The sequence below is a fragment of the Sinocyclocheilus grahami genome, unplaced genomic scaffold (genome assembly GCF_001515645.1).
Source record: "Sinocyclocheilus grahami isolate Dianchi unplaced genomic scaffold, SAMN03320097.WGS_v1.1 scaffold231.1, whole genome shotgun sequence".
NCBI lineage: Eukaryota > Metazoa > Chordata > Actinopteri > Cypriniformes > Cyprinidae > Sinocyclocheilus > Sinocyclocheilus grahami.
In genome coordinates this window covers 1,004,499-1,028,027 of record NW_015505410.1, presented here as the reverse complement: position 1 = coordinate 1,028,027, position 23,529 = coordinate 1,004,499, and the positions used below count along the sequence as shown (strand labels likewise).

Here is a 23,529-nt window from a genome sequence, read left to right as displayed (position 1 = left end):
TAAATGATTGTAACGGCTAGATATTTGGTTTTTCTCTTGAGTTATGTTGGACTGGACTTCAAAATTTGCACTAATTTTTGGTTTGATTAAGTCCTGATGTCAAAATGGTTCTCAGCATTGAAATTTAATCCATGATGTGTTTTATCCACCTTATTTTTAACATAAGAGTGGGGCACAGCCATTTTTAATTTGAGTGAGCAAGGCTTTCAGCGTCAACCTCTTCCAGTAATTTTAACTGTACAAAAACAGATATTTGTAATGTGGTATTTGTTTTATTACATTATATTTTTATGCTTTATGTTCTTCATTATACTTCTAGTTATTAACCTATAGTGGCTAACATTCATAGGAAATAGCTTACTTTCATGATGAAAAATAAGGCGGATAAATGGTTTATTTATTTGGTCATTGATACATATTTCAAATAACTTTACGTTTATTTAATTACATAAAAATAAAAGCATTTTCATTTATTTTAATTATTTATTTAACTATTAACATAAAACATAAAAGTAAGGATGCATAAGCCTTGATTTGTACAGGAACACCAAAGAATGTGACATTTGCCATTCAGATAGACCTTTTTTCTCTTTAGAGAGACATATTTTCTGTGAACTACATTTTGCTTGTGTTCAATAAAAAAAACTGATAGTTTTGGTGATGAATGAATCTAAGAAACCAATGCATCATGTACAGACTCCACTGCTTAGACTTTCGTTTAAGCAAAGTTTCCTAACAGGCTTTATATGATGTGAGTGTATCCAGTTAAGCTGTGGTGGAATTTTAAAACCTGAGCAATGTCTATAAATAATCCTGTCAGACACATTCACTTTTTACAAGGTAGCTTACAATGCGCTTTAGCTCCAAATTCCCCACACCCTTGTGATCCTGTAAAAGCTGGAACTTGAACCCCAAGTACAAGACTTCATTTGATCAGAGTTCATGTAGTGTGGGGGCATTAAAAAGAGCAACTGCACTGGGATTGGTGGGGAATTCTACAAGTTTCCAATGATGTCATTCCACAGTTACAACTGTTTGCACATTTTAAATGTCAGACAGTCAGGTCTGTAATCAGAGAATTAACTGAATGTTGAAGCATGACTGTGTATTGTAAAATAAATAACTATTATGCACTTGATCATAGCTGGAGCGATGTGACTAAGCTCTTGACATAAGCACTACTGTTTGGGAAAAGTTTGGGATCAGTAAAAATGCTTTTTTTAAATAAATTAATACTTTTATTCAGCAAGGTTGCTTTAAATTGATCAAAAGTGACATTGAAGACAGTTAAAATGTTATAACTGAAAATGCAGCTTTGTCATCACAGGAATAAATGACATTTTAAATTATATAAACATAGAATACAGTTATATATTAAATTGTATTACATTTTACACTTTTGCTGTTTTCATTGTATTTTGATCAAATAAATGCAGACTTGGTGAGCATACGACACTTTATTGGTCAGTCAATAAAAACTGTCAGTCATCACACCAATATATGACTGGTTTGTCATTGTGGTTCTCTTTGGTTCCCTAGCCTGCTCCAGAAAAGCTCTGGTATTGAAGGGTGAGTTGTGGCCTTGTGCAGGAATGGCACGTGTGTGTGTGCGTGCGTGCGTGTGGGGTGGGGGGGGTTGGGTGTCACGGATGCTGCATTAGGCTTTCGTTTCCTCTGCTCTCCCCTACATTATGCACTGACACTCACTATGTACTCACAATGCTTTGATCTGCTTGGGCTACTGCCCAAAGATTTTCACTGCAAAAGCAGTGTAGACTACAGATACACACACTGCTGGCTAATTTAATCCAAATCTGTTCAATCGTGTCGTTCTGGAAAAATCCAGAGCATGAGAAGCACAGGTATTTCTGTAATGCGGAAGTATTGTGCTCTCACAGGTAAGACACATGAGTGGAAGGGATTGAATAGGTCACTCATGGAATATTAACCCAATGAGTTGCCGCATAACATTTGCGACAACTCATTAGCTGTCTATTAAGACAACTAATTGTGGCTTGAAGAATATTTGGAACATGCCTGCTGTTTTACTAACCCATCAATATTTTGTCTTGTAAATTTCTGTTATGTATGATTGCTTGATGAGAGCTATAACACTTACTCATATCAAAAAGCTGAATGACTACAATCCATTAAATCGTTTTTTCCATCCTAATGCATGGCTTTTTCCTTAAGGAGTTAATCTGACTATTAATGTTTTTTGAAAAACATCTGTTTTCAGGAGCAAATCAGTGAGCGACATCACCGACAGTGAGACCAATCTCAGCAACTCGACGATGGAGTTGCAGAAGATGCGTGCTCGGATTAAGGAAAATGAGGATAAGTGGCAAGATGTGAGTATCGGATTACATGGCTTTGTTATCGATAATGTTTATAGCTGCAGCTGTTCAGCCTGTGGGTCAATGAAAGTTGAGACAAGTAAGATTTCCTCATAAGGACCTTGACTACTTCAAGCCACACAATTCCATCAATTATAAGTAGTCTGTAACTGTTCAGTGGTATTTTGTTGTGTGGATGTGGTTGAACTGAGCTTCAGTACAGCATTTAGGTCATACAGGCCCCTAATTCACACGGGAAAAGAGTCGGGAGGAGCCAAACAGGCAAAATAGGACACCGGCAAAATCTAGTCCTCCCTCACTTCTCAATCTGTCCTTGCATCTCTCCACCCTTCCCCTGACTGTCCCTCCTACCGCTACTGCTTATGAATAAGCACCTGTGCTCCAGTTATGGAGGCTGAGCGTCATTCTCCTCGTCCCTGCAGGATCTTACAAGGTGGAAGAATAAGCGCAGGAGTGTGAATTCTGACATTGTGAAGAAGAAAGAGGAGCGGGAACAGATCGAGCAAAACACTTCAGACACCAGGAAATCAAAGACCTTCAAGAAAATGCAGGATGAGAGGTGAACATAAATTCCATTAAATCAAATAGCTGTGTGAAGCTTAAAAAATTTAAACCGTACAAAACTGTATATTTTATTTGTTCATTTAATTAAATTTTTGTTGCAATTAAATGTTTTATTTAATATTTTATTTATTTAATTGATATTTTATCAATTGAATTTAATGTTTCACTTCATTTTTATTTATTTATTTAATTTAATTTATTATTTTATTTTGTGGTTTACTATAAAATGTTGCTGTCGCCGATGCGTTTGTCAATGTGTTGTCTGCTGTTAGTTTGGAGAGTGTAGTCTGTTCTACTTTCTCTGATTCGTCGTCTGCTTAGTGTAAGAGTGTAATCTAATCGCAGTTCTTGTCCTGCCTGTCTCGCTCCTGCCCCTTTTCAGAGAGAGCCGAGAGCAAAGCAACTACAAGGACAGCTTTAACTCCATCACTGATGATGTCTTTGAAGAACCTGTACCCCGAAGCAGAACTCTGCCAGTACGTAGCTACACCATTGACACCCCTTACACCCCCATGGACAAACCTTCAGTACCCTCCATACCATCTCTGAGAGAAAAGGAACCTGTCGCTGGCACTCTGGCATCGGATCAGACAGATTTTCATACCAAACGTGATCGCTCCAGCCCAGATATCCCACTTAAAATGAGTAACAACATTGTGGAGAGCCAAACAACGACCCAAAGCCTTCTGGATGATCCAGTTCCTGCGTTCTCCAACAGCAACTCCAGCCTGATTAAGCCCACCAGTGCGATCAAGCCCACCAGCGTCAGTAAACCCAGCAGCATTCTCATCAGCTCAGAGTTGATTAGCAGCACTAAGCCAGTCAAAAACTCCAGTGGTCTCGTTAGCTCTTTGTATAAACCCAATTCAATGGATATAAAGCAGTCTGGGCTGGATCAAGTTTCTGCCTCCCTCCCCAGGAGCTACCAGAGATCAGATAGCGCAAGACTCACCTCCGTAGTCACGCCCAGGCCATTCGGCACACAGTCCAACCGAATCGCCTCCCTTCCCAGAGCATTCACGGTGAGTGGACCTGCTTGGTCTCAAACATCATGACCTGTTTGAATGACATTTTACTTTTTTAGTGAATAAACATCTGAGAACATTGTGCTGCTCACCATACTGTGTGATCAGTTTACAACGGAACACTGATGTAATTATAGCTCATATGAATTATAAAGCAACTAACTAAGTTAGAGTAAAACCTTAGTGTGATTTTTTTTGAGAAAGCATACCATCTCATTATGGAGTGCAACAGTCTGGTTCTGGTAAAAAATCATAAATTTTCTATATAGATTTTTAACGATAACTTCAAAACACCAACTGTGAGCAACAAGATTGTTATTTAATGGTTTATGCTTTTGTTGTCAGCTAGCATTAATTCAAGTTTTTGAATAACCGTGTTTAACAGCAGAATTTCTGGAGACAAACTACATTAACTACATCCACAAAAAAAAAATCCACAAATCAGGGAATCAAAACATGAAAATCACCCACCCACTCCCATAAAGCACTGAGAATGATATAATCGAGTCAGTCTCTTGACGCTATCAAACTACTAAAGCAGTTAAGTCGCAGTTTTGTACCTTTGCCCATTCATGCCTAATCAAATGTTTTTTTGCTTTAAATCAAAGTTTGTGGTGTTGTGTTTCACCTCATAGCTGGTTGGTTTAGTTTATGGCTTGTAACTCTTTAGCAGAGACATTTAAATCCCTATGAGAAAAATTAGTGGGGCAAAATGCTTACGGAATCAAGGCCACAAAAAAAAAGTGGATGGGCACTGTTACACTCTCTTCCTCTGTTTGAGCTATTTGGTATTTAACCCAAACTTGTCTCATGGTTAAAATGATCATGATCTATTCTGCTTCATTCACTATAACAGCAAGGACTGAATACACCTTAAATAGCATTCAAATTGGTTGTGAAAATACTTATATGGTATTAAAAAATATTTTAGATGGATGACTCTCTTAAGCGCACAAATGGCGAGACAGACAGCCTCAAGAAGACAACGGTTTCCAACCGCTCTGCTCAATATGTGAAAGATGAAGATATTTCCCAGGAAAGTCCAGTGCAAAGCAGTGACGAAGAGGAGAAACCCCAGTCTCCTGTCCCTCCAGTCAACAGGGTGTCCTCCCTGCCCAAATCTACATCCCCACTCATTCCTCCTAATGAGGTACAGTAAGACTCTCCTGAACTCACAAATATCACCTACAAACTTGCAACTACATTCAGTTTTCTAAAGCAAAAGTAAATTCCATAAGCAATGACAGATACACAAGCACATTAAATTATATTAATTAAATCTCTGCTTAATCCAGTTCATTTAAGCATTTTAAAGCTACACTTTGGGGTCTGGGTTGCCTTTTGTGTCCATTTGGATGTAAATGTGGTCCCACTCCTCAAGTAAATTTTATCCCTAAAACCATTTTATAATTTATGGTCATATTAAAGGAAATACATTTAACATATTAAACCACAAATCACTTTAATTTCTGTGTAGAACTGACCTGTCTGTGTCTTCCAGGTGGACTACAGTGAGATGAGGATCAGCCTGAACCAGAAACCCAACAGCAGCCGGGACTTTGGCTTCCAGAGCGACTGGGACTCCACTGGGGTCCGTGTCAAAACTGTAGTTCCAGGTAAAAGAAAAGTATAAAATCCTCAGGAAAAAAAAAATGTTGTCAATAGTGATCTCATGTGCTGCACAGTGAATTAATGAAGCATAAGGACAGGCTCTACCTGCAGCTTCAGAGAGCTTCTTCTGCTGATAAAACACATATGTGCTGCTACAGTATATAGGGCAGATTTTTTCCTAAGTTGATTCTGATGGGCCTCCAGTTGCCCGACACAGCAATGAAACAAAATCTACAAAATTACATGACTGTGTGTATTGCTTGAGATGCTAAATGTTAAAATGCTAAATCACAGAGATACATTTGGCATTACTGTTTTAGTAAAAAAAAAATTTTTGAAGATCTTTGAGAATTTTTAAGCATTTGTTACACACATATATATACAGTATATTTATATATACAGTGGGTACGGAAAGTATTCAGACCCTTTGCTGTGACACTCATATATTTAACTCAGGTGCTGTCCATTTCTTCTGATCATCCTTGAGATGGTTCTACACCTTCATTTGAGTCCAGCTGTGTTTGATTATACTGATTGGACTTGATTAGGAAAGCCACACACCTGTCTATATAAGACCTTACAGCTCACAGTGCATGTCAGAGCAAATGAGAATCGTGAGGTCAAAGGAACTGCCTGAAGAGCTCAGAGACAGAATTGTGGCACGGCACAGATCTGGCCATGGTTACAAAAAAACTTCTGCTGCACTTAAGGTTCCTAAGAGCACAGTGGCCTCCATAATCCTTAAATGGAAGACGTTTGGGACGGCCAGAACCCTTCCTAGAGCTGGCCGTCTGGCCAAACTGAGCTATCGGGGGAGAAGAGCCTTGGTGAGAGAGGTAAAGAAGAACCCAAAGATCACTGTGGCTGTGCTCCAGAGATGCAGTCGGGAGATGGGAGAAAGTTGTAGAAAGTCAACCATCACTGCAGCCTTCCACCAGTCGGGGCTTTATGGCAGAGGGGCCCGACGGAAGCCTCTCCTCAGTGCAAGACACATGAAAGCCCGCATGGAGTTTGCTAAAAAACACCTGAATAAGATTCTCTGGTCTGATGAGACCAAGATAGAACTTTTTGGCCTTAATTCTAAGCGGTATGTGTGGAGAAAACCAGGCACTGCTCATCCCCTGTCCAATACAGTCCCAACAGTGAAGCATGGAGGTAGCAGCATCATGCTGTGGGGGGGTTTTTCAGCTGCAGGGACAGGACGACTGGTTGCAATCGAGGGAAAGATGAATGCGGCCAAGTACAGGGATATCCTGGACGAAAACCTTCTCCAGAGTGCTCAGGACCTCAGACTGGGCCGAAGGTTTACCTTCCAACAAGACAATGACCCTAAGCACACAGCTAAAATAACGAAGGAGTGGCTTCACAACAACTCTGTGACTGTTTTTGAATGGCCCAGCCAGAGCCCTGACTTAAACCCAATTGAGCATCTCTGGAGAGACCTAAAAATGGCTGTCCACCAACGTTTACCATCCAACCTGACAGAACTGGAGAGGATCTGCAAGGAGGAATGGCAGAGGATCCCCAAATCCAGGTGTGAAAAACTTGTTGCATCTTTCCCAAAAAGACTCATGGCTGTATTAGATCAAAAGGGTGCTTCTACTAAATACTGAGCAAAGGGTTTGAATACTTAGGACCATGTGCTATTTCAGTTTTTCTTTTTTAATAAATCTGCAAAAATGTCAACAATTCTGTGTTTTTCTGTCAATATGGGGTGCTGTGTGTACATTAATGAGGAAAAAAAATTAACTTAAATGATTTTAGCAATTGGCTGCAATATAACGAAGAGTGAAAAATGTAAGAGGGTCTGAATACTTTCCGTACCCACTGTATATATATATATTTACAATTTTATTTTTTTGACTGTATGTTTGATTATGTGTGTGGGATGTGTGAGAAGGCAGCCCAGCAGAGCACGGTCAAGTGAAGGTTGGAGACGAGATCCTTACAGTGAACGGCCACAGGGTGGCAAACATGAACTATAATGAGTGGAAGAACAGTATGGCGGAGGCCTTGCAGCAGGGTAATCTGCTTATGGACATCTGTAGACATGGCAAGAATAGTAAGTCCACACTATCTCACTGAAATAATATTACCAGACACTTTTTCTATGTATATAGCTGACTAAGTTCCTCTGTTCTTGGTTAACCCTGTAGTTAAAGTCTGAATATTCAATAGTAGTAATGTGCACATACAGTAGTGTATCAGTTTATGTTTGTCAGTTGTGTGTTTGACTTGTTGGTTGCTGGTTTTCTTTTTTCACTGTTTTCCCCTCAAAGGAAAAGTTCACTCAAAAAAAAAGAAAGAAAGAAATACTGTCATTAATTACTCACATATATCTCAGCCTTCTTCTTCTTCTTCTTCTTCTGCGAAACACAGAAAAAAAATGCTTAAAATTATCTACACTGCTATAGTGGACAGTCAAGCTCCAGAAAGGACAAAACCAAAATAAAGTACATAAAGAAGTCCATATGATTTGTGTGCACAACTTCTGATGTTATTTTTATTTTATTTGTGGAGCACATCTTTTAGTTATGTGTTCCACTGAAAGAAATAATACCTTAATTATTTAGGTATTAACAATAATAATAATAGTAATCATTTTTGGGTGATCTATTCCTTTAATGTCTGCCTTTCCCTGGCCTGGTGTCTACGGTGTATGTGGTATGCTTTTATTTCTTCCTAAACAGTGTGCATTATTTCTCAAGATCTTAGTTTGTGGTTCTTTATAATGTCAGTGGTTCATATTTTCGGTGTTTACTAGCAGGCTTATGGTTTGTGACTGAAGCCAGATCAGAGGGCATCTGTTGCAGCTAGTTGGTAAACCTGTTGTGTGTGGAGCTCATTCTGACTGCATGGCAGAGGAAGGTGGTCTGTCTTTCATCCCCGCTATTTAGAAGTATTATCCAGACACATTCAGTTTTTAGTATCTGTCTATAGTCGTACATTTCATTTCATAGATGCTAATTCTGTGTTTTTGAAATAAATGGTTTCGTTGACATGCCACAACCAGACTGGGGCAGAGACCTACCTTCCCTTCCATTTAAAAGCCATAAGACCATCAATCTGACCAGTCTGGATCCTCTAGGTCCCTCTGAGCCATACCTCAGCACCAGCCTGGATTTCACATCCCAACAAACCAAGGATACGGTTGTGAAAACTGTGAATGTCAGCTCTCAGCCTGGAAATGTGAGCAGACTATTATTATTCACTTATATATGATACTTAATGTTTAAAGTTGTATTTGGATGTATTTAATGGTTCTTTCCTTAGACTAAACAGATGACCTTTTTTCACAGAATTATGGTTCGAATGGGATAAATGGTGGTTTCCATGAGGATTCAGAGACTGTGAATAATAAAGGTAAATACCTTTTTTTCAGCTAATTGCTTGGAAACATTCTGTAAAGCCTTTTTGTAGTTTGTTTCTATGATTGTTTTATTAAATGCATGTTGTGCAGAAATTTTGTGGGTGGAAAATGAATCTTGTTCAGGGAATGTTTAATAGCTTGACAAGAATGCTTGTTTTTGTTTAACTTAAAACAGTGTGATAGCCAAAAGTAAAAATGGGATAAGATATCATAGAATTCATAATAAGAATTCATTGTTAAATCTAGTTCCCCAGGGCGCCTGGAACTTTTTTTTTCCTTCATACAAATTCAACTTCTTCTAACATTTTTATCTCCCATGTAGAATCTGAATCCATTACTATGAAAAACTTAAAAAGGAGGTCCGAGTTTTTTGAACAAGGTAACAGAACAGCATCAGTTCAATTCTGGTGCATTCAGACTTTGTGTTTCGGGGGCTGTGGGTAAACCGCTAAGACTTCATCCTGCCATCCTCCTCCTCCTCCCTCTAGCAGAAGCCCCTCATAACCTCTGTGCTCTTCCCTCTGCAGGGCTCACAGTCAGTTCTCTGGTCTACCTCTGTGGTAAAGGGGGGTTGAGTGTACAGTGTCCACTTCCATCTCGAGCGCTGACATGCTGTCTACAGGAGTCTGAGTACTTTAAAAAGTAGAGGAACCTTGACGAGTAAATAGTGCAAAGTAGCAAAACAGAATAGTTCATCTAAAAAATTACAATTCTGTCATTATTCACTCACCCTCATCTTCTTCCAAAGCCTCTAAGACAAAAGGAGAACATGTTTGAAGATTGTTTTCAATGTTATTGTAAGTGTATTTACAATTAATGTGACCTAAAGCTATCAGGCTTCAAAAGGCACCATAAAATATCATAAAAATTGTCCATACAACTAAATTCCAAGCCTCCTGAAGTTTAGTTTTGTGTGAGCAGCAGACCAAAATTTAAGTCAAAGTTCACAAATTATCTTCCCCTCCTATGGTCTGTTAATCACTTTGGCCAGATCAGAATAATTAAATTGAGCTGATTCATTTGTAAATCCGGCTGATTCATTAACAAATTATTCAAACTTGTGTACCAAATCCACTGATTCATCAAAAAGATTCTACTCAAAATAATTATTCCTTTATGAATCAGATATTACTCCACACAAGAAGCTTTAGGGCAGCTGCCAAGAATTTCTGTTAATAACTTCTTGAAGTGTGGTTCAGAGCTCTTTTTGTTAACTAAAACTAAGGCATTACATTTTTATTATTATTATTAATTGAAATAACACTGAAGTAAAATAAATATTAGATGAAAAACTTGAATGAAACTTGGAAATGTTGCCTATATAAATAACTAAAATATGTTTTAGTGCTAAAATGACTAAAACTAAAATAAATTAAAGATTTTTTTTTTTTTTAAACAAAAAGTAATAAAAATGACAATAGCAATAGCAAAATGACTTTAAACTAAAAGTTTAAAAATAAAAGCTAATTCAAAATATTAATGAATACTGTAACAGTATATAAATAATACTAAAATAATACTGGTTCTGTTTGAAATGACATAATAAATAATAACAATAAATCCCTTCAAATTCAAATGTGTCACATTGCCAATGATTGTTGTTGCTAACATCACCCCAGATCACAAAATCTTATTGAAACATTGATGACTTTTGGTTGCCTTGTCACTGTCAGTGTGAACAAACGTTTAAAGTTTTTTTTAGGTTTTTTCCTTTCTCTTATGTATAAAGACCTCTTAAAGACAGCATGTCAGGAACCATGCCAACATACAAAACACTCTAAATTAAAACAAATAGGAGACTACAACAGAGGCATAGACAGTCCATAGCTTGCTGATATCTGCCGCATTAATAAGATATCAGAGAATTTCCCCATAGGTAAAAATGAAAGAATTCAGGATGAGACAGATATGAATATGAGGCTGTACTACCTTCTCACACTCAAGTCAGTCTTGCTGTTTATCCCTGATTATAGGAGCAGCTCAGGGAAAGAAATCAGTAGTCAGTGTGGAGTGTGTTGGTATTGTGTTGTGAATGTGAATAGTGCATGCTGTGCTGGACATGGATGTAGGGTTTGGTTTGACTAATAACCAGTGCTTCTGCATGTGATATTGCATTTGAAGACTGGCCAAAGGTGTCATTTGGTTTTGTTTATTGAAGACTTTGCATGTGTTTGTTTATCATTGTCATTGCATGTGGTTCTAATTTAACATTTATTTTATGGAGCTGTTGGGTTATGGGCTACTTATTTAAGATTTTATTCTATGAGATATTTGGGATGGAATGCTGTTCATATGTTCTCTTCACACTAATGGAGGGTTTCATTCAAAATAAAGGCTACAATGTATCTTTTGAAAAGCATCTAATTGTAGCTAGTTTTTGCAGGTGGATCCGATACAGCAATATCAAATGTAAGTTAAGTTTTAATTGTTTTCTTTAATCAAACCACTGTTGTTGACAGGAATATGATCAAAGTAAGTGAATCATTGTGTCATTTAATCCATAATGCTGCTTAGTGTTTTGGGGCTTGGTTCCAAAAAAACAAAAACAAAAAACTTATCTTTGGATCTTTGACAAGACGATGTGATAATGCAAGATCTTGGAAAGGATATCTGTGATATTTTATTTGGCCAGTGTTTGGCTTCAATAATTAAAAGAGTTTTCTACTTCTGTAGCTGCCTATTCCCTCCATCACTACATCCACTGAACGCTACTCCTGGGACCCAGAAGAAGAGCGCAGACGACATGAGAAGTGGCAGAAAGAGCAGGAGCACTTGCTGCAGGTGAATATTACAGTATCTGTGCTCATGCATTTGGCTTTATAAAGAAATGAACAACATATAATTATGTTAGGTAAAAAAAGCAAGATTTATAATGTTTAAATGAATTGTGGTGAGTTTATTTTTTCCTAAGATTGCAGAAATATATATGCGTGGATGGATAGATAGATAGATAGATAGATAGATAGATAGATAGATAGATAGATAGATAGATAGATAGATATGCACCATATAGATGTTTTTATTTTACAAAAAGACGGTGTTATTCTCTGTTTGTGTGTGTGTATGTTTATTTCATATCCAGCACATTTTACAAAATAATTTTGGCAGCTGTGGTACAAAAGAAACTGTAACTTTTACAGTATAAAACTGTAATTTACAAACAAGAAAATTTGAGTGTAAACTAGTAAATTCACTGCTACTAAAATCTGTTTTGTATCTTTAACATAAATTGATAACCACCATAATAATGAAGGTGGTAAAAGAGACAGCAATTTGAAGAATCAGTTCATCACAAGTAGCTTTTCCACAAGCTGAAGTATATACTAATATATAGAAGGTGCACAGAGTCATTCACGCAAACACTAAACACCAGCATGGTAACACACATGACACTTAAATAATGCAATAAATATTAATTAAACAACAGAAGAAGTAGCATAAACCCACATGTACATAACTTATAACAAACATGACAAAACTATTAAGAAACATGATTATTTAAACTAAATACTTTCAAATGTGGAGTGTCACGCAGGGAATTCTAGGAATATCAGTTTACCGTTTTTACTGTAAATTATACGTTGATTTGTTCTTTTTTATTTCTAAAAATTGTACAGTTAACAGCATTTACTGTAAAATTACATGAAATGTCTGGTTAGATCCTTTACAGTTTTTCCCTGTATATAGTACGGGAACTTACTGTTAACCTATTAAAAAAAATTCTGTAGCATTTTTACAATATTTTTCAGTTACAATTACACTCCTTTTTTACAGTGTACTAATTAATTGTTTTGTTAATAAATGGCAAAAGCTCTGTGTAATTATGCATTTTGTCATTTTGAAGCATTGTTTAGCTAGAATCAGTGTTTTTTTTTCTTTTTGTTTTCATCCTCTCTCCCTCCTGTTTTACCCTTGCTCGGCTTGCTGCAGGAGAAGTACAAAAAGGACCAAGAAAAACTTGATGAGGAGTGGAGAAAGGCACAGAAAGAGCTTGAGAAGGAGAGCTTCAAAAAACATGAGGAGGTATATGTAATATTTTATTTATGTATGTATGTATTTATTTAATCCCTTGTTTTATGCAGGGCAGTATTCTATGGATGCCTAAGCAATAATTAGATCATATCCATGAGAGAAGGTATATTCCAATGAATACATACATATACATACAGTAAATAAGAAAATGTACACAATGGCCCAGCCAGAGCCCTGACTTAAACCCAATTGAGCATCTCTGGAGAGACCTAAAAATGGCTGTCCACCAACGTTTACTATCCAACCTGACAGAACTGGAGAGGCTCTGCAAGGAGGAATGGCAGAGGATCCTCAAATCCAGGTGTGAAAAACTTGTTGCCTCTTTCCCAAAAAGACTCATGGCTGTATTCGATCAAAAGGGTGCTTCTACTAAATACTGAGCAAAGGGTCTGAATACTTAGGACCATGTGATATTTCAGTTTTTCTTTTTTAATAAATCTGCAAAAATGTCAACAATTCTGTGTTTTTCTGTCAATATGGGGTGCTGTGTGTACATTAATGAGGAAAAAAAATTAACTTAAATTATTTTAGCAAATGGCTGCAATATAACAAAGAATGAAAAATTTAAGGGGGTCTGAATACTTTCCGTACCCACTGTATATATAAGAAAATAACACAATTTATATATAGAATATAAGGGCTTATATATACATAAGTCATTTTTCTGATGATTTTGCAGCAAAACTATTATTTTATCTTGTGAAATATACAGTATGTAAATGTCTGTTATTTCACCAGGGCATGCAAACAATTTTTACTTATTTCTTTTTAAATGATACACATCTGGCAGATACTGCAAGGGGTATGTAAACGTGTCACACTGTCACTGTCAAACACCAGAAAAAAATCCTTTGATTGCTGTTGAACAGGAGATGCTGCGTTTAGAGGAAGAAAGGAGAAAAAGAGAGGAACAAGAGCGCCTTGAGGAAGAGAAGAAAAAGAGAGAAGAAGAGAGGAAAAAAAGAGAAGAGGAGAGACTGCGTTTAGAGGAAGAGAGGAGAAAACGACAGGAACAAGAGCGCTTTGAGGAAGGGAAGAAGAAGAGAGAAGAAGAGATGAAAAAAAGAGAGCAGGAGAGACTGCTTCTAGAGGAAGAGAGGAGGAGAAGGGAAGAACAAGAACGCCTTGAGGAACAGAGGAGGAAGAGAGAAGAGGAAGAGTGCTTCCTTCGGGAAAAAGAGAGGAACAGAAGAGAGGAGGAGAGGAGGCGACTAGAAGAGCAGAAGAGTTTTCAGGAGCAAGAGTGAGTCATTTCAACAGTCATTACCTGGTTTCTCTTATTTTAATTTATGCCCCATCTCTCATTATCTGTGTTATACTGATATGAATGTATAATTTTCTCAAGCATGCATGTCAGTTTTGTTTACTTCCATTACAATAACATGAATTGCACTGAATATCATGCTTGACAAATACTGCTTTAAATACCAAAGTAACCTGACTAAACTAGCATTGTTTGTGTTAGGGCTGGGACGTATGACACTATAAATTTTGCACTACCTTCTATGCGTCGGCTGATATGTATATATTCAGAGCAATGAAGAAATATGTAATAATGCCAATAAAAAGTCATATAAATTATGAAATATGAAACAAAGATGTTATGATAAACAAAATTAATTTGTAGTAAATTGTAGCTGAAGTACGGTCACAGGTGTATGTATATTGTCTATTTTATAGTACCTTCAAATGTGGCTTAATCAGTCAGGATTTAGAGCTTGTTATATCCATTTTATAATTAAATTAATTCGTTTTACTCTCTAGTCTTTGTTATTGCATGATGGCAGGCCTATCATTCATTTGCTATGAAAAATCTTAACTTTTAAATAACCAAATAAGATAAAATACCTTTCATTTATAGAATATTTAATTCAGTGAGTTGCCAAATACCATTACCACATGGTTATTTAATAGTATTGTCGGAAAGTCTGCGCTTGGTAAGAATTGTTAATGTTTTTTTAAAGAAGTCTCTTATGCTCACCAAGGCTGCATCTATTTGTTGAAAAATACAGTAAAAATTATTTAAAGAAATATTATTACAATTTAAAATAACTAATGTTTTCTAATGCTAATATGTTTTGTAATATTATATTAGTGTTTCAGTGTAGAAGTAGTTTATTAATCTATTATTAATTTAGTTAATTTTTTTGTGAGATTTATAGCAAAAATAACTCTTAAGGTGATGCATGCCGTTACTGCGATACAAAATACTCATGCCATTATTTAAGATTTTGGTCATACTTCCCATCCCAAGTCTGTTTTTTACTCATGCATCATTAACCACACTAATTTGTCTTCTATTAATGTTGTTCAATCATGACTGTGTGAACATCTGCATGTCTGTGCTGATTCTGCTGTTTAGCCAAAGTAAGGTGGACTACTTTGGCTATACCAATGTTTACCCTCAGTTATCATACTCACACAGGTAATAGGACTGTTTCCACTCCCATTTGAATTTAATAGAGTCGTAGATGAATGAAATGCTTTCAGGCTATGCATCCATATAGGATTTATACATTCATAAGATCTTTCATCTGTATGTTTATCAGATTGAGTAATCTTATTTCTTCCAATTTGGTTTGCAGATCCATTTCGAAATCTACTCCAGAACTTGATGAGGTTGAAAAAACAGATATTAAAGGTCAGTGCAGCTTTTATCTTTTCCTCTAATCTTATATGTGTGTCTATTGTTCATTTAACCAATAAGGAGCCGCTGAGACAGCATTATGTAAAGGATCGTGCCAGACTCCTCAAGAGCGTGTTGTCAGTGTGTCACACATTGTAAGGCTGGAGTTAGATGAGTGCTGTAGAGTCTGCGGCTCTCTGCAGGTGTGTACGGCAGACACAGGGGTTTGGCAGCATGGCTGCTGGAAGAGAAACTGATGCGAAAGAAAACCCCTCAGATCCAGAGAGAGCAGGCAGCAAGTGAGCTAGAGCTTGAGAGGAGAAGCATCCTCAATGCCATGAAATACAGAGACCCAGAGAGAGGTGGGCACGGCTCGACCCACACCGATCAATCAGCCTAACCAATCAGATCTGCCTGATTTATGCAAATTTGACAGATGCAATGCGAGCTAAATCAATCAAGCCTGTGTCCATGTGATCAGTGTGCATTTGATTTAAAAACTGTAATATAAAAATAGTGGGGTCCAAAAGTCTGAGAACACTGGTGAAAATGCTTCTCTTTTTTTATAATTGTTTTATAATGATCTAATATACATTACACTACCGTTTAAAAGTTTGGTGTCAGTAAGGTTTTTTAAAAGTAATTAGTGCTTTCATTCAGCAAAGATGAATGAAACTGTTCAATAGTGTCAGTACTTTTTCCTTGTTACAGAAATATTCTGTTTCAAGTAAATGTTCTTTTGAACTTTCTATTCATCAATGATTCCTGAAAAAAGTACCAGTTTTCACAAAAATATTAAGCAGCACAATTGTTTTTTTGAGCTCCAAATCACCATATTAGAGTGATTTTTAAAGGAGACCTATTATAACCCTTTTTACAATATGTAATATAAGTCTCTGGTGTCCCAGAATGTGTCTGTGAAGTTTCAGCTCAAAATACTCCACAGATCATTTATTATATCATTTTGAAAATGCCTATTTTGAGTGGAAGTAGAAACACAGTTTTCCGTGCCTGTCTCTTTAAATGCAAATGAGCTGCTGCTCCCCGCCCCCTCACAGAATAGAGCTGTGCCATTACAGCTCGTACCTGCTAAAAAACACGTTTTGGTTCTGATTATCATGTTTATCGCGCTGAAATCATTCGTTTTAAACCATATGAGTTTACACTTCTGAAATACGGTTTTCTGAGTGCACACATCCGAAGCACACGGACAGAAAGCGCCTGTCACAGCATGTGAGTACTAAACTAAGTTCTCATTAACACACAAGTTTACGTTAAAAACACATGAGTTACAAAAAACAGTCGGTTATGTCTGTGAAGGTAAACAGCTGGAAAATAAATCACTTGTTTATTTTAGTTCTGTGTGGCAGCAGCAATATACAGTAAATAAATCAATAAATCCACTGCTCACATCTCCTCTGAGGCTGGGACTGTAAATAGTGTTCTGTGCTCATCTGTGCACCCAACGACAGAACAGTTAGCATGTTTTGCTCAAACTTTCACCATGACATTAGAACTGGTACACCATTGTCGCTTGCGAAAACACAATAACGGCGCCGTGGGTGGAAACTTACAGATTAAGGGGCGGTAATATTATAATGAGATCCCTTTGCCACGTCACCAAGGGAGCGAAATCAGACGCGCTCGTTTTCTCAGATGCTTGCAGAAAAAGGCTTCCCAAAACAAAGTTAATGGGTCACATTTCTTTGGTTGGTAGATGCACTGGGGACCTGATTATAGCACTTAAAACCTGGAAAATCTGATTTTCATATCTCACCTTTAAAGGTTCATGTTCAAGAAGGTTCAAGAACATCTGACCATTTGTGCCGGTTTATTGCCAGGTTTACATTATATTTTGAATCCCAGATATCCACTGTTGTCTCAAACATTCAGGCCCCACTATATATAATTGGATGAAGATTATCTGAAATCAATTGCTCTTGCACTTGATGTCTACCAAGTTTATTTACAACTTGTCGCTTTGTTATTAATGGTCATTTTTGTCTGTTGTTGGCTCAAGCAGCGAGCGGTGGTCTGGGTGAGTTCAGTAGAGACTATAAGAAAGAGCCTCTGTCTCAGTCTGAGGTTGAGAGGCAGCAGATCCTTCAGGAAATGAAGAAGAAGACTTCCTTGAACACAGACAACAGCTGGATTCGCCAGCAGACCTCTGCCAGTGTCACCGCCAAAGAACCGATTGATCTGCCCATCAGGAGGTCAGTATTGGCCAACATTATTTTAACTTTGTGACAAAATTATAAAATAAAATAATAAGGAAAAAAAACTGAGATGCAATTGATGTAAGCTTCAAGCATAAACACTAACAAACTCACTTTGCTTGCAGAGGTGAGTCACTTGACAACCTCGATATGCCTCGTACCTCTTGGTGTTCATCATGGAGCACATCTAACAGCACCTCGTCCATACCAGACTACAGCCGGCCTCATTCGTCTCTCTCTGGCTCCTTGTCGCACCAGAGTGGACATCCAGGGTCTGCCACTCTGCAGTCATCTCAGTCCATGAGCTCCCTCAGGCAGTCCTGGTCCCCATCTGCACCTACACCAGAGCCAGAGCCTCGAGTTCCACCGCGGAATAGGTATTCCTCACTAAAAGGAAATCATCATTGTTCTCTATAAACACTCTAAAACAGTGGTTCTCACCTGGTGGGTTGATAATAGCAGAATAATAAAATGAATCATTCAAAGAATTCTGGATAGCACACCAAAGAGCTTATCACCTTCCATAAATTCTGTTGTTGACATCAAAGGCCATGCGACCAATCATACTGCATGGGTAGATTTTTTAAAAGCAAATTAAATTTAAACAAATGAAAAAACTCGCCAGTGCATTAATACAAAATGCACTTATATTCACTAGATACTGTAACTTTAATATATTCTTAATATATTATTGCTTCTCGTGTAAAGTGATCTTGTTTTAAGGATATGTAGATGTTTTTTACTGGAAAACAAGTTACTAAAGGATTCATCAAAGTAAATTTTTGCAGGGAATATACAGTATATCATATATAATTTGGCCCAGTGCTTGTTCTATGTGATTGGCTAATAATAAAATACACTAAAGTTGATGTCACATTTATCATTGTTCTGCATATTTTCATGGTCAAAATGAGGTAATTTCAATAGGAATCTGTGCAATCTGGAATTCTGGTTATACAAATTCATTGCATTGCCCAACAGAAAGCTGCTTGTTTCAAAGTGGCATATGTGTGAGCTGTGCTACACTATTGTCAGTGAACAGTGGACCTTTTAGGCTTGTGTAATTTCACAGAAATATTGCTAATATGACCGCACTTTAATATATTTTTGTTGACATAAACAATTTTGATATTGTCTTGGGCTCATAAAACGAAACCATTTGAGAACCACTGATCTAAACCATATCACACATATCCATTCCCATGTGTCTCCCATATTCTTGTTGTATTCGAAATGTGTTTGCACCCCACATGAGCCATTGGCTGTGCAAGTCTGTGTTGTCGGGCTTCAGATGATGTTTTCTGTAATCTAGGTCAGTGAGTGGCAGGAAAATATGTTCGTTCTGTAATACACCACTGGGCAAAGGAGCAGCCATGATCATCGAGTCCCTGGGGCTCTGTTTTCATTTGAGTTGTTTCAAGGTGAGCGTTCAGCTACTCGGAGGTCAGGTCCAGCCTGACTTCATCAGTGACTAACCTGACTAATGTGCTCTGCCTGCTTTTACAATTATTTTAATCAGTTGTTCTGTTGCCGCATAAACTCGACCAACCCAGAGAATCAAAATGCCAGTTCTAGCTGCTTCATGGATAACGGCACTGACAGAACTGCAATGTGACTTATATTTCTGTCCTAAAAGACTGTCATTAATTTCTCTCAAATGAGAATAAACCATCAAGAACAAACCATGTGCATTCTAAAGGCTGGACTACATAAATCTGTTTCTGCCAAAACTTTTTTGCTTCTATAACATTGTTGTACTATGACCATTTTGATTGCATCTGTGCTAAAATAAGTATATTTTGCAAGGGTAATTCATCAAATAATGATCAAATAATGGAGAATAGTGTTGAAATGGAACATATCTAAAATGTTCTGTAATCAAGCACACTTTATGCATATTAACATGCAGTTTATATGTCTGGATCACAGTGCTGGAGTCCCAGTTAAGTACACCAAATTGCAGTATTCTGCTGCATCTTCCATAAGTTTGCATTCAAAACTGGCAGTGTGCACCGTGTATAATGCATTTAGCATATTTATATCATGAATCGGGTGCTAAAACAGCAGACAAGTGTTTGTAAATAAATGATGCTATCAGTGGGTGTAATTCTTTCTTATTGAATTTCCTCCTGAATTTATTCCAATGCCTTTACATTCAGAGCAGCTGTATGTGACTCATCTAGAGCTTAATCATTCCTCGCACATACTCATCATTCTCCAAATGCCAATCATTTGTATTTCTGCTCATCCTCTCATTCACATTGCATTGTCCTCCTGCTAATTTTGTTGCCGGGTTTTTTCTGGTCCTTTCGGCTGGTGTTATTACTTCAATTTCATATCCTCTTATGCTGCTGCCATTGACCTCAAGCTAGGATTCTCTCTCTCACTCTTATATGGAGGTGAGTGAACGATACAGCTTCACATGGAGGATTCCATCTTTCTAACAATGTGTTCTTTCATCTTGTGTTTACAGTGCTTTAACTGCAGGTCTGATTTGGGAGGCTCAGAAGCAGGAGCAGAAGTCAGAATACGAAGCCAACAGCTCTATTGTAACGCCTGCTATATCCGACTCAAAAGTAGGCCACACATCTCTGCAGTATATGTGGCTCAGTTACATAGATCACCAAGTGATTTCTTTATGATGATCTTTCTCTCTTTTCAGCTGGGCAGCCCACAGCCTTGTGATCTCGCAGTACTGCAGCAGATCGAGGAGGAATCGATCACAGACAAGGAACTGTAAACACTAAGAGCGTGTTGGAGATGTGATGAACATTGGGCGATTTAGCCAGCCATGATTATTCAATGAGCTTCTATTCTTCCTTTTTTACTTATGAGAGGGTGAGATTCTTAAGGTTATGACTATTTGAAAGTATTAGTAATTGTTTGTACAAAAGGGATGTGCATGTACCTGAATATGAAATATGCATTTGAAAAGATAATTCATCCCTTTTTCATCATCACTGATTGAATATCCTGATGACTTTTGGCTGGTTAACTGATATATCTATGGTCTTGAAAGTGTTTATAGTAATTAATAGAAATATGCAATTTTATTGTTATTGCTTATCTAGGTTTCTCCTTCAGTCTTTTCTATATAAGATTTGCTGACTAAAATATCCTGTTATTCCACTTCATCTGTGTGCCTTTATGTGTTTTGATGGAAAGAGATGATTAAGGATAAATCCATTAAGAATTTATTTAAAAGTGGCATGGTTAGTAAGCAGCACTCATGAGTTATGTACTCTTTCATTGGTAGCATCTATTTTATGCATCTGAGCAATTTCTCTGCAGGGGAAAAGATGAATTGAGAACAAGACATGCTCAGTAATAATTGTAAATAAAATGTCCAAACTGTAATACCTTTCCAGAGTGTGATTTACTTGACTAATCTCTCAATAATCAGATTTTATTTCTCCATTTAAGACTAAGCTGAATCCACCGTTACTGCCTCCAGAAGACATTGGTTTGACTTTCATAGTGTTTATAGCCTCATCACATTCACAGGGGATTTCCATCCAATAACTTTTCTGATGGTTCATGTGTTTTTATCATACTGCAGTACTACACTGCATTTCCCATGATACTTGAACGAGTGTGTATTTTTGTTGCCGTTGCCTAATGACATTACATCTGCACACTGCAAACTTCTGTTGGGAATTCACTGCTAGTCCTGTAAAAGTGAATCTGATGTATCAGGGCCTCAGGAGCATTACAATAATATTATTGTTCAGATTATAACTAGACAGAAAAAGAGGAGCCCTGCGATTCATGCAGCCAGAACAGTTTTCTGTTTTTCATACTTCTAATGGAGAGCATCAGCTGATTCTCATCAGTGTAGTAATGCCAGATAACTAGCACGTAAATAAAATATAGCAAGTAGGCTCTATCAATATAACCATTGTACATTTAAAAAGCTTCAGATAGCCTTAAGCCCTAAGTCTCCCCATGTGTATGTTGTTGTCTTTCTTACCCTGCAGGGAACTTCTGGCTACAATGGCACTTATCATTTTGACAGTTTGATCATCTGAAGCTAAAAGGTGAGTGGTAATTTTTTTCCAGATATGGAACATCTAGACAGAGTTTCCTTCAAGCAGTTTCCAACTCAGATTTGTATCTTCAAGCCTTATCTACAATTGATAACCTTCTGTATCATCTAGAATGTAAAAATCTTGTTTGTTTACTACCACATTTATTTATTTCTGCTTAACTATTTTTATTTTATTACTAGAGATTTGCTCACTTAACTTTGGTTTTATTCATTTATTTGTTTTGCTACCTATTTGTTTTGTGACGTTAGCGTTCATTGGTCACGTGGTATTTACAGCGCAGGTGATTGGCTCAAAAGCCTGAAAGCAAAAATGACAGATTTTATTTAGTTGGGTGGAGTCCTGCGCCAAGCCGCAGCTTTCTTCAGGTATTATAGACCCCTGTATAAGCAATTTTAGTCTATTTCTAATTTCATCCACACATTCTCACCCAAAAGTTCGTCTTCCAAAGATGCCTCAGGATTCACGCAGAGAGTGTTTCTGATTTCCATCGTGCATTCGTTTCTAATTGAAGCGTAGTCAGCTCATGGGGGCGCTGTTGGCCTAGATGAAGACTTGATTGACCTGTGGAACATGCATGAAGAGATGTCCGATCTCATCTGAGGGTCTTTAGTTTGGTCACGGTGGGTGGAGAGATGAAGGATTTCCTCCACCCCGCGAGCACTTCCACCTGCTCTCTGGACTGATGCTAATTTTAGTCCGCATTATTGATGTGAGCCATGTGTAGTTGCCATGGTTTTAGTTTCTCACTGAACATCACCTGCAAGGCACTAGCCAACTATACTTCTCTAATCTGACATGTTAGCTCTAACAATTACAAAGTGATACTTTTTATCCTTATTTTTAAAGTTATTTTCCCTATCTGCTGTGTTTGATGTAGTGTTATTTTAGTATTATTTCTATACTATTGTGATATTTATTCATATTTTGAATTAGCTTTCATTTTGTTTTCAGTTTTTATTTTAATTTAGTTTGTATGTGTAGCTTTAAATTATTAGTCAATCATTTTGTTAGTAAAATTACTAACAATTTAAAGTTGGATGGTACACTAGTCCAGCAAATTAGTATATATTGAAGTTATAAAGAGGTATTTGGAGATCTTAACATCTTCTAGAACATGGTATCAAACTTGTATGCTAGCTCATAATTGCTCTTTTCTAATTGTTCTTTTTTTTTCCCCTTACTACTTTAACTACTTTTCTTATCAGTGCCTTTTCTCAACAAGCTGTTCTTGTGTCAGGATAAGCAGAAACTTCTTGCGCTTTGAAAAGGACTGTTCTAGGACCTTTTGATGACATGAAAGGAAATCAAGTTAGATCCTGATGTGTCCCGGACTGTAGCTCTAGGCAATACTTTGGATCGATTAAAGAAAAAGAATGTTCCTGCTTTGTCCTGATGCTTTGGAGACAAACATGCACTTGCTTTTTATTCAGCTCACATTTCATTTTACAACACTGTGAGTTTCCTGATACACTTCAATTCATGCAGAGATCTGTTTGGATGTTATAGTGATCCTGTTTTGGTAAGTTGCACAGCCAGTTGAGTTTTATCCACCTTTTCTAGTGTTTTCCCATGGCTTGGTATTATCTGCCTTTCTGTGCAGGAGGCTCCTGTTGTTTCGTGGAGGTGGGTAATATGGTTATTGACTAAAGTGGCCATTAAACCAGCACTTAATAACCTGG

General features: G+C 37.3%; 1 protein-coding gene across 10 annotated transcripts in view; it reads left to right on the top strand.

The window, feature by feature from the left end:
• LOC107597393 (LIM domain only protein 7-like) overlaps nucleotides 1–21,158 on the top strand; it is a 28,290-nt gene extending 7,132 nt beyond the window's left edge. For 4 of the 10 annotated variants that reach the window (XM_016288433.1, XM_016288426.1, XM_016288434.1 and 1 more), the window contains 21 exons: nucleotides 1,540–1,569; nucleotides 2,240–2,351; nucleotides 2,780–2,916; nucleotides 3,304–3,943; nucleotides 4,878–5,096; nucleotides 5,448–5,562; nucleotides 7,458–7,619; nucleotides 8,571–8,746; nucleotides 8,857–8,920; nucleotides 9,250–9,306; nucleotides 11,311–11,336; nucleotides 11,601–11,708; nucleotides 12,858–12,950; nucleotides 13,829–14,202; nucleotides 15,322–15,384; nucleotides 15,545–15,600; nucleotides 17,606–17,798; nucleotides 17,927–18,178; nucleotides 19,114–19,222; nucleotides 20,275–20,377; nucleotides 20,464–21,158. In XM_016288433.1, coding sequence (XP_016143919.1) covers nucleotides 1,540–1,569; nucleotides 2,240–2,351; nucleotides 2,780–2,916; nucleotides 3,304–3,943; nucleotides 4,878–5,096; nucleotides 5,448–5,562; nucleotides 7,458–7,619; nucleotides 8,571–8,746; nucleotides 8,857–8,920; nucleotides 9,250–9,306; nucleotides 11,311–11,336; nucleotides 11,601–11,708; nucleotides 12,858–12,950; nucleotides 13,829–14,202; nucleotides 15,322–15,384; nucleotides 15,545–15,600; nucleotides 17,606–17,798; nucleotides 17,927–18,178; nucleotides 19,114–19,222; nucleotides 20,275–20,377; nucleotides 20,464–20,486 — 3,112 coding nt within the window. In that variant the 3' untranslated portion in view covers nucleotides 20,487–21,158. Of the gene's footprint in view, nucleotides 1–1,539; nucleotides 1,570–2,239; nucleotides 2,352–2,779; nucleotides 2,917–3,303; nucleotides 3,944–4,877; nucleotides 5,097–5,447; nucleotides 5,563–7,457; nucleotides 7,620–8,570; nucleotides 8,747–8,856; nucleotides 8,921–9,249; nucleotides 9,307–11,310; nucleotides 11,337–11,600; nucleotides 11,709–12,857; nucleotides 12,951–13,828; nucleotides 14,203–15,321; nucleotides 15,385–15,544; nucleotides 15,601–15,788; nucleotides 16,052–17,605; nucleotides 17,799–17,926; nucleotides 18,179–19,113; nucleotides 19,223–20,274; nucleotides 20,378–20,463 lie in introns of those variants that run through there. The other 6 variants (XM_016288429.1, XM_016288425.1, XM_016288428.1 and 3 more) reach the window with 6 other exon arrangements.
• Nucleotides 21,159–23,529: the final 2,371 nt, after the last annotated feature.